The sequence below is a fragment of the Grammomys surdaster genome, unplaced genomic scaffold, assembly GCF_004785775.1.
Source record: "Grammomys surdaster isolate TR1022 unplaced genomic scaffold, NIH_TR_1.0 125284, whole genome shotgun sequence".
Taxonomy (NCBI): Eukaryota; Metazoa; Chordata; class Mammalia; order Rodentia; family Muridae; genus Grammomys; species Grammomys surdaster.
In genome coordinates this window covers 1,020,130-1,031,998 of record NW_021620163.1, presented here as the reverse complement: position 1 = coordinate 1,031,998, position 11,869 = coordinate 1,020,130, and the positions used below count along the sequence as shown (strand labels likewise).

The window sequence follows — 11,869 nt, the reverse complement described above, 5'->3', positions numbered from 1 at the left end:
TCTTCTTCTTCTTCTTCTTCTTCTTCTTCTTCTTCTTCTTCTTCTTCTTCTTCTTCTTCTTCTTCTTCTTCTGTTTCATCCTGTAGTGTACTCATGATGCCCAATTGTGATGCTAATTCTAAAAAAAAACTTTCATATTTTTACTTTAAGCGTTGATTAATAAGGGTGACCCAAATGTAACTATGCCTATTTTCTTTGAAAGAACAATTATAATACTTTGGTATTCATGCAAGCTAATTTTATAATTTCAAATTCACGCAAGCTGATATAGGGACCATTTTCAGGAATTTAGTTCACAAATGATAGTAGATTCTCCTTTTATTTAGAATATGCCTTGGTAAATTTTGACTTCCCTAATCCTGTTTTAATGATCTTTACAAAATTTTAAGCTGAAAATGTTGTTTCCTATATATGTGCTATTAAATAAAATGTTAAAAATGTAATATGTCTTTTTCAGTCATATTCTATAGAACCCATCAGAGTAAAACTATTTCTGCTCTTCTCTACTATAGACATTAGTTCTGACTTTGGCAGGTCACCTTTTTTTTTCCATAGCATTCAAGAAAACAAGACATCTGGAGTGACTTTCATCCTCGTGGGCTTCTCAGATTACCCATACCTCCAGGTGCCCCTGTTCCTCCTGTTCCTGACCATATACACAGTCACTGTGCTGGGGAACCTGGGCATGATCGTCATCATCAGGCTCAGCCCTAAGCTCCACACTCCCATGTACTTTTTTCTTAGTCATCTCTCCTTTGTGGATTTCTGTTACTCCACTGTTGTCACACCAAAACTCTTAGAAAACTTGATTGTGGAAGACAGAAGGATCTCCTTCACAGGCTGTGTCATGCAATTCTTCTTTGCATGCATATTTGTGGTGACAGAAACCTTCATGTTGGCAGTGATGGCCTATGACAGGTTTGTAGCAGTATGCAACCCCCTCCTCTACACTGTGGCTATGTCACAGAAGCTCTGCTGGTCCCTGGTAGCAGCATCATACACCTGGAGTATAATGTGTTCCTTTATATTCATATATTTTATGTTGACCTTGGTCTTCTGTGGGACCAAGTTCATAAATAACTTTGTGTGTGAGCATGATGCCATTGTTGCTGTATCCTGCTCTGACCCCTACATTAGTCAGAAGGTCATTTTCATCTTTGCTACTTTCAATGAGCTAAGCAGTCTGATGATCATTCTCACCTCTTATGTTTTCATTGTCATCACTGTCATGAAAATGCCTACCACTGGAGGGCGCTACAAAGTCTTCTCTACCTGTGCCTCCCATCTCACTACCATCACCATTTACCATAGCATTATCATCTGTCTTTACTGTGTTCCCACCACTAAAAGTTCTTGGCTTCTGGTCAAGGTGGCCTCAGTCTTCTACACAGTCATCATCCCCATGCTGAACCCACTTATATACAGTCTCAGGAACAAGGATGTGAAGGATGCAGTTAAGAAACTAATGTGTTCTTCTTTGTCATCATAAAATGACCATCAGTTGGTCATTTATTTTAACATACTGGCTTTCATTCTGAAAAGCAAACAGACCCATTTAATTCCTTTTTAGAAAACATTTCTATATCACCCTATTCTCATATTTAGTATCATAACTTCTAAATTATAAATAATAATACAGATTTATACCCATATTATTTAAATTAAAAATTTATGTAATTATTTTATGAAATTATTTCAGTGCTAGGGAAGATATCAGTATAATTTATACATAAAAAGTTTTAAATGTTTTGTGTAATTTTGTTAGAAAAATTTTGAAGTTTGAGCTTGAAACAATTAATATGAATCTATGGCTATGGAAATTTTTTTTTTACATTGAACTACATATAGACTATTTTTGCATTGGAAATTATTTATTTGAATAAATAAAAAATATAATTCCCTTCATTTTCTTTGATTTCCCGTGTGGGACTGTATCTCACTATACTAAGATATTTATACCTGGCTGCCCTACTGTCTATCTCTGCTTTGCAGCTACTAGGAATAAAAATATCTATCACTATACCCAGAATTTTTTTCTCTTATAAAGGTTAGAAGTACACTGGAAATTTATATTTTATATTATAAATTCTATTTGTATAGGTAATTGCAAACAAATATTTACTTTAATAAATATGAATCTATGAGTTTTTAATATATTTTTATTTTAGTTTTAAATATATTTAATGTACTACTATCTCTTCAATAAAGAGGTCTCCAAAAGACATACAAATTACTGATACTTTTTAATGTTTATCATACTTAGACACAAGAAAATAATTTAAAACTGTCTTGAGCTTTCATGTAACTTTAAGCATAATAACTTATATGTAGAAAACAAAGAACAACCATGCTTGGAATGATTATACTTGGATACTTGAAAAGGGGAACATTTATTCACAGTCATAGGGCATATAAACTGGTACAGACACTTTAGAGTGGAATGTTGAAGTAAAATTAAAAATACAGTTTTCTCATGTCTCAGATATGCTACTCCAGAGTGTGTTCTAAATACTCTGTATCCCCCTACAACCTTACTCATTGGTTCTCAATGATCATCTAGTTAAAAGGGTGAGTTTATGGAGCCACTCTAGATGTTCAACAATATGTGTATTGACAAGTTCATTAATAAGTTAATTGTAGTACATGAATAAAATTTTATTTGATTAATCTATAAGGATAAAATTGTGAAATTTCCAAGAGAGTAGGTGAAACTGGGAAAGTATACTGCATCAAGTGACTTAGTCCTAGATAAACAAATGCTGTGAGCTCTTCAATGTATGCCTACTATTTCTTCCAATGCTTACAATACTTTTTTTAAAAAAAAAGTTAGTGTAACTGTCAAGGCTAGAAAATAAAAAAGCAATTACTATGAGATGAGAGATGAAAGAGACATAAAAGTAGGGGATAGCAGAACATGTGATATTCAAGTAGCAGAGAGAAATATCATGTTTATAAGGCTTAAATGGGAACTGGCTGTGGGAGTAGAAGAAAGTAAAGGGTTGAATTAGGGTTTAGAAAAACAATAGAATATTTAAAAGGGGGAAATGGAAATGTCCTACTTTGTGAGTATACTAAGATTGTAAAAGTTCTAGATTAATAATTAAAAAATTAAATGGAAGCTCTAAATATGACTGGATGTCAAAACTGCCAGGAGCCAATGGTTATTAAGTAAATATCTCAGTATCAAATGCAGAATACCACTGTGAGAGCTGATGGTCAGGAAACAAGGCAAAGGGCCTCGCAATAGAACAGGCTATTGGTTTCCATCAGAATTCTTTCTTAGCATGCTCTTGTTACATATACATAATACTAGGCTTGTTTGGCAGTGAAAAATCAAGCTGACTGTTATTTGGCACTTTCTGCACTGCTGCCTGATATTTAGAGTACAAGAAGGCTCTATCTAAGCTGATAGGGAGAAAAGTCATTAGGACTCCCACACACCTTAGCATAGGTACAGCAACGATTTTCCTAGAAAAACATGTCTAGTATTGTAATAGGAACATGGCTCCTATGGGTTTCACCAAGCAAGTTTTGTTTGGATTTAAATCATGCTTTACAGAAGGACACTCATGCTTAATATTGTATAACGTGTCACAAGCCTATGGTTGGCTTTGTCATAAACCACAGGAAAGAATTTAATACTGCTGTTTTGGATAAATAGACATGGTGTCCTATAACATTCTAAACACCCATCTTTATACCTGTATAGAAATGCTACTCACAGCCTTTATCAGTGAAGAGTATTTTGTAGTTGACAATAGATGTTGCAGAAACAGACTGTATGTATAAATATAGACAATATTTGGACTGGTGACTATGGACTGGTGATCACTAAATAGAACTTCATCCCTTCCAAAGCTTGAGGAACATTTTAAGGGAAGTGTAGAAATCATGTAAAAACAAGAGATTTTTTGAAGAATACTGTGAATCCATACATTTTGGAAATAATATAGAATTTGCACTCATGAACATACTGTATCTGTGGTTATTTTCACAATGCTAGCACAAGATTTGAACCTTTCTTCTTTCATTATATCTGAAGGTAAGTTTCAGGAGCCTACCCCTGACTGACTGATTTGAAATAAACCAACTAACTGTGGGTGAGGGAATATCAAGGCCTATAGTACTGATTTGTGTAAAATAGCAGACTGAGCATGTCAGTTAGCAGCATTTTGTCTTGGCCTCTGCTTCAGTGCTTCCAGGTTCCTGCTTCATTTTATTCCTTCACTTGCTTTAGTGATGACCTGTGAAGTAGAAATGTAATCCAAATATCCCCCTTTCTTGTCCAGCTTTGTTTTTTGTTGGTAATTCATAGCATTATAGAATAGCAAGTAAGATGGGCAAATGATGAGATTAGAGAGGAGATTTGAATGTCAGTATGTAGTTAGACGGGAGATTTTTGAAGATCAAAAAGAAAACTGTTTGTAATTGTAATGTTTCAACAAAATATATTAATTGATGTTTGGAATGATAAAACAAGAATCAGATGTAATATGAAAATAATAAGACAATTTTTTACCTATTTAATATTAGTAATATTTTCTAATGTTATTCTTAAATTAATTTAGTTATATTCATATGTTATTACCATATATTGTACATAGTAATGGGTTGCCATATTTTTTATTTATGAAAATAATAAATTTTTATCACATTAACACCCTAATAGTTTCTCTTGTTGCTTTTTGAATCCTACTGTTGCCAATTTCTTTTCAGCATAACTTGACATTCCCTTATTATCTTCTAGCAGAATCCTTTCAACAACTTCAACATCCATATCCTAAACTATGATATATGTTTTATTCTAAAACAAATGAAAACAATAGCAATTAGAATTTTTCTAAGGGCTCTTAGATTAATGTTAGACACTAGGGTCATAAAATACCTTTACAAATAATTTTCCTCATGTGTGAACATTATTGTCTGTTTTCACCTTAAAGATTTGTTGTGATAGTAAAACAAAACAGTCAAAATCACACTTTTCTTAGATTTTGGATATATAGATTTAGATATAGATATAGATATTTGACTCAAAGTCACATGCAATCAAGAAATATGATCTCTCTTTTTAAAAGTTTTATTTATAATTGAGATGTTTATATGTGAATAGGTTAAAAAGAATCAAATCTACTCTATTATAACATAATACATACCATGACATACCATGACTTTGTATTTATTTTTCCTAAATGAATGGCTTTGTTTGGACACAATAGAAGATACGTCCAGTTCTACTGCTACTTAATAAGCCAAGGCATGTTGATATAAGTGGGAGACCTCTCATTCTCTGTGGAGAAAGGGAGGGAACATAGGTGGAGGAGAGGTGAGAGATGAGGAATTGGAGAAGAGATATAGGATACTCCAATCAGGATTTAAAAGAAATTAATTAATTAATTAATGGAGAAAAGAAAGAGTACTGAACAGTGGTTGAACAGGTGGTTAATACTGAAAATATACATAGAACTCAAAAAGCTAAACTACAGAAAAGCAAATAACCCAATTAAAAATGAGGTACAGAGCTCAACAAAGATTCTCAAATGCCAGAGAAGCACCTAAAGAACTGTTCAACATTCTTAGTCATCAGGGAAATGCAAACCAAAGCACAATGGCTAAGCTCAAATCTCAGGAGACAGCAGACGCTGGTGAGGATGTGGTGAAAGAGGAACACTTCTTTATTTCTGTTGAGATTGCAAGCTGGTACAACCACTTTGGAAATCAATCAACATTTTCTCAAAAAAGTTGGAAATAATTCTACCTGAGGACTCAGCTATACCACTCCTGAGCGTATACCCAAAGGATGCTCCCACATCTAACAAGGACACATGATCCTTTCTGTTCATTGGAGCTTAGGAGCAGCCCATGTTTGCTTTTTGGTTGATGTCTCAGTCTCTGGGAGCTTCCAGGGCATCAGGTTAATTGATACTTAGTCTTCCTTTTGTGTTTGCCATCTCCTTCAGGAGGTTCAATCTTTCTCCTGACTCTTCCATAGGTACCCAAACCCTCTGTCCAATGTTTATCTTTGAGTATCTGCATCTGCCTCAGTCAGCTGTTGGGTAGAGCCTCTCAGAGGTCTGCTATACTAGGATTTATTGTGAAATCACAACATAGCATCATCAATACTATCATGGATTGGTACCTTTCCATCCATGGGATGGGTCTCAAGTTGAGTCAGTCACTGGTCAGCCATTCCTTCAGGCTCTGCTCCATATTTCCTTGGCATTTCTTTTAGATAGGAACAATTCCAGGTCAAAAATTTTGTAGGTGGGTTGATATGCCCATCCCTCCACTGGGAGATCTATTTTACTACTTGAGGTAATCTCTTTAGGTTCCATGTCTCCATTGTTAGGCATTTTAGCTAGGTTATCCCCCACCCCGAATGAAGGAGCTGAAGGGGATGGCAGCTTCATAGAAAGACCAATAGTGGCAACTAACCTAAACCCCGGGGAGCTCCCAAATACTAAGCCACCAAGCAAAGAACATACACAGACTGGTCAGAGGCCTCTGACACATTTGTAGCAGAGGGTTGCCTTGACTGGCTTCAGTGGGAAAGGATGTTTCCAATCCTGTAGAGACTTGATGTCCCAGGAAAGGTGCCCTAGGGAGGACACCCCTTCAGAGGTGCAGGAGAGGGGAGAAAGGGTGAAGAACTCTGGAGGCTGGGAAGGGGTACAATATTTAAGATGTAAATAAATGAAATAAATAATTAAAAAAGAAAAAGAAAAAGCCTTGGAGAGAGCAAGAATTCAACGCACATACCTAAACACATTGAAAGCATTGTGCAATAACCAAATAACCAACATCAAATTAAGCAGTTCCACTAAAGTGAGGGGCAAGACAAGGCTGCCCACTCTCTCTATATGTATTCACTACAGTACTTGAAGTTTTAGCTAGAGCATCTGAACCAAGGGATACAAGTTGGAAAGGAAGAAGTCAAGGTCTACTTATTAAAATGGAATTTATAAGTAAATATGTGATTCAGAGTCCTCTTTATTTGGGTGAATTGATTCACTTCTGTTATTTCTTTCAAATGAGGGAATGAGTAACTTGACATTCTTTACAAGTAAAAAACAGATTTGTGGAAGCCAACAACTTTAAACTCAGCTTTCTTATTTAAAAAAGAATCCTTAGCACCATGAGGAGAGCAACAATACCAACCAACCACAGCTCCCAGGGTCTAAACCACCAGCCTGGGAGCACTTAGGGAGGGATCCAGCGCTTCAGTTGAATATGTAAGAGTGGAGGGCCCTGCTGGGCATAGGTGGAAGAAGAGAACCTTGACCTCATGAAGGCTGGATGCCCCAGGGGCTGGGAATTTTGAGGGTGGGGAGGTGGGGGGGGTAAATAGAGGTTACATCCACAGAGAAGAAGGAGGAGGGGTGAGGGGATCGGGGGTTCCAGGGTGGGTGGGGGATGGGGTAAGAGGACAACATAGGAAATGTAAATAAAACATCCAATAAAAATTAACAAAAAAAAGAATCCTTAGTATCATAGCATGATTAGCTCATGGTCTTATAAAGGACATTTTCTTGGCTCAGTCAAAGAAAGAAACACCTTAGCCATAATAATACAATCCAAGTTATCATAAACTCTGCAGGTAAAATCAATAGTGTTGTTTGTAAAAGTAAAATTTCATGTATAATATGATACTCTCAGAATTTGAAGATAAAGGCTAGAAATTGAGGATTAAAAAGCCAATTTTAATTGAGTCTTATGCTTCCTGTAATGAGTGACTACATAGTTATTTGAGGGCCAAGGTGGATTACACATAATCTGATGTCAGAAAAGAATTAAAGAAGCGAAGAAACAGTATTTTGTGGTATAGAAAAATAGCAACCATTTTGTTGATTATGTATGGAGGAGACAAGTATAGTAGGCAAAACCTATCACAGAGAATCATGCAATAAAGCATGAAGATATTGAGAAACATGAGAAAAGTAAATGTGGTCATTAATACAAGTTGTCAAATATTCCAGGGTATGAAAAGAATATGCCAGTTATAATATGAATGAGTGTATAGTGTTTAGTGGTTTCAAAAAGTAAGAACACTATAGATTTCATGTTTCATTCCTAAAATGTCTGGAATTCTAATGTCATGGCTGGCAGGCAGACATGATTATGTACATTATTCTCAAAATTGTCACATTAACATTTTCCCTGGTTAAGGTTGTTCTTGGACAATATCATTCACGTGCAGTGTCTCTGCTTACCCTTATGATCTATCCTTTCTTACATCAGTCTCACCCCCTTTACTAATCACATTGGCACAAGTCTGCCTGCCCCCCCACTGTAGGATTCTTTTTTTATTTTATGAAATTCTGCATATTCATGAGTTTGAAGCTATACAAAGGACCTTGATGGTAGACTCATTTAGTACTAAACTGAAGCAAATGATTACCTTTAACCCAGAATCCATCATTTGTTTATAAATCTGCAAGCTGAACCTTTATCTGATTCATGAGAATCAACATCTTCCATTTGTGAAGAACCAGCACTAACAATTGTAGGTATGCTTGCCACAGCTGTACCATGTCCAGAAAACGTCATTTTTATCCCTTGTTACAGTGTCTCTCATGGTCTTTCTGTTCCTTATTCCACAGCGATTCCCTGTCCTCCAGGATGTGCTAATAATAACCTTTTCAGGGATCAGCAGTCATCAGTCTATTATTCTCAGGATCTGGAGGAGTCATGAGACTCTCAATTCACTATTTATTGTTCACTTCAATGACTTCTATGCTTAAGGAGGATTGTAGCCTTCGGTAGAATGTTTTAAGTAGTATGGATGTGCTTGTGAAATGCGACAAGAGTGTAGGGCTGGCATTGAGACCTGATGTCTGTTACAGTGGACTGTTCAAGAATTCTGGGGTTTTTCCTACCTTTCTTTGGGGGGTGTGCGGTTGGAGTCTGTTGTAATCCTTTGATAGGACAATACAAATGTGTAGGAGAATCTAATAAAGGATTTTATGCTTTGTGATTGAGTGTCTATATAATATCCTGTGACATCTACACCATAGTTTACAAGAAAATGCTTTATCTATTTTCTTCCTAAGTGTATACTCTTATAAATATATAAGTGTCTGTGGACTTGATTATCAGAGATGTTTAGTACTTAAATTGTGTATCTCCTGCATATCATACTACATTTTACATACACTGTCCATAACAAATAGACTTTATGACTAATTTTATTTTTAAGATTTATTGTATTTTCTACATATGTATATTTGTGTCTTCATGAATGTGTATCACATGGTTGAGGGTGATTATGGGTAATAGGCAATAGCATCATTTTTAGGAACTCACGTTTTTGACAATTGTCTTGGCCTATACTTTAGACTGACCAAAATTCTTTTTGGTGTCTTATGTAATTTTTTGTCTTATTCTTATCCTAACATTGCTTTTAAACTATTTCTACACTACAAGATGAGCACTTTGCTCTGATCACATTATCATGAATAACATAACATTAATTGAAGAAAGAGTACACATGGAGGAAGCCATGGCTCCAGCTGCTTATGTAGCAGAGTATTGCCTTATCTTGCTTGCATCAACGGGATGGGAGGCCCTTGGTCCTGTGGAGGCTGCCCTTTGAGCTGCTTGTGTTTTATGGTGGTGCCTTTTGGATCAAATATTCTCTAGTTTTGTGTCTTTCTTGAGCCATTTGATTAATGTTTTTTACTAGATGCTGAATCATATTAACTAGATGCATTCTAAAAGCATACTGAATTTCCTGTAAGACTTTTATAATTTATTATTTTAGCACTCAACATAAATCATTTATCTGGGATAGAAAAAGTACACTACCCACAACTTTTAGTAATGTAGAGTTCTGAAACAGCAATTGAGAAAATAATAAGTAAATCAATAACTGTAACAACATTCTAATAGCATTCTAATTTTAATTCCTTTAAAAGTTATCCTTTACTGATACTTAATTGTATTGTATATATGTAACACAACTTCTTTATCTATGAACCTGTTGTTAGACATCTAGAGTTGCTCCATAAACTGCCTCTTTAGAATAGAGGATCGATGGGAATAAATAAATCTTATAATTAAATTCATCGAAGGCTTTTGGATGGTTCTGATTAAATGTTAACCCTTCACACTGGGTCTTCTGCATTATGCTATTGATATAAAGTTACCAACTGACTATATAGATATATTTTTCAAATATAGTATATCATTTCAATCTATTAAATATCACTTATATACCCCCCCAATTAAGGTGTATATTTACAAATACAAATTTAAATGGAGTTAGTATCATATCACAGGTTATAGTTTTATTTATATGTTTTATTCACCATAACTTTCTTTTTTAAATTTTTATTTTTTATTTATTTATTTATTTATTTATTTTATTTTCAGACAGGAATATAAATTTTAGGCTAGAACAAGGAAGTAGGCTTCAGACATGAAAATCACCTTGGGGTAGGACAGGGAAGTAGGCTCAGATACTTTGGTCATCCTGATAAGCCCTTAGAAACAATTATGACGTGAGTATTCACTTAATTGGGTTTAATGCCTTGCTTTTTCTTTGACTATTTGTGTTTATATTCTTGCTTGTTCCTTGATTATTTGCATCTATTTTATTGCTAGACCCTCAATCTAGAACTGACCTTAATACATGCATGTAGTCAAATAGATAAATAAATAAATAAATAAATAAATAAATAAATAAATAAATAAATAGGTTATAGATTTAGATAGCCAGGTCCCTAGCTGCTTTTTGTACTTAGCTGAGGGAGGGCTCCAAGAACTAAAGTCTAACAGTAACTTTCGACTAACATATGTGGAGCAAAGGATTATTATCTAGACTATTAAGTAAATGAAAAAAATCGTATTCAATTGAGAGTTCTCAAAAAGACATACAAGTTACTGAGAAATAATTTTTAACATGTTCAGCACTCTTAGTTATCAGAACATAAAGAAATTCTCTCTCACTTCAGGAAGAAATATCAGATTTGGAAGGCTTAGGATGGAATGGATTGGGAAGGTAAAGTGTGGAAATATGATTTACCAAACTAGGAATATAGGATAATTTATGTGGAAATATACTTTTTATATGTATGTTACAACTTCAATGGAAAAACAACCTTTGGTTAATAAAAATAAGTTTGAATGGAGATACAGATAGATAACAAGACTGTCAGAAGAAAACAGTTATTAAATGAAAATCTCATGATCATATAGAATTACTCTTTGTCTGAATTGGTGGTCAGGGAAGACTATAGAGGATCTCACATTCATACAGCTTATTGATTTCTGCTAGAAATATATCTTAGGATGCTATCACTAAAAATACTGCACAAATAGATTGAAGGACAGTGAGAAATTAAGGAGTCTGTTAATAGGTATTTTCTACATTGCTGGCTTGTTTTCACAATGCTAGAAGACCCTATCTAAGCTGGCAGGGAGAAAAGTCATCAGAGCTCCCACACACCTGTGAACTGTATGTAGTACAGCAATGATGACCTTTCTCACAAGATATGACCACTGATGCAAGACTGGCATGACCCTTATAAGGTTAATCAATCATGTTCTGTTTGTACTTAATCTTGCTCTACAGGAGGAAACTTTTACTTAATACTGTAAACTCTGTCTAGGGGTCTAGGGCCTATGGTTGGCCAGGTCATATTTAACAATGATTTAGGTACTGTTGTTTTGGCTAAATAAATGATGTCATATTCAGTTCTGAACACCTATCTTTATACCCACATATTAGTGCACCTCTCAGCTTTTATCACTGAAGAGTCTTTCTGGAGTGGACAACAGTCATTGTAGAAACTGCCTATTTTTTTTTAAATGTGGGTAGTGTGACTGTAGAGTGTTCAGGACTAGAAATAATACCTTTCTTTTCAATGTTCAA

General features: G+C 34.9%; 1 protein-coding gene across 1 annotated transcript in view; it reads left to right on the top strand.

Annotated features, from left to right (window-relative positions):
• LOC114637448 (olfactory receptor 5D13-like) overlaps positions 1-1,489 on the top strand; it is a 6,876-nt gene extending 5,387 nt beyond the window's left edge. Inside the window, exon 2 of the mRNA XM_028785668.1 lies at positions 556-1,489. Within this exon, the coding sequence (XP_028641501.1) occupies positions 556-1,489 (934 nt within the window). The remainder of the gene's footprint in view (positions 1-555) is intronic.
• The last annotated feature ends 10,380 nt before the right edge of the window (positions 1,490-11,869 follow it).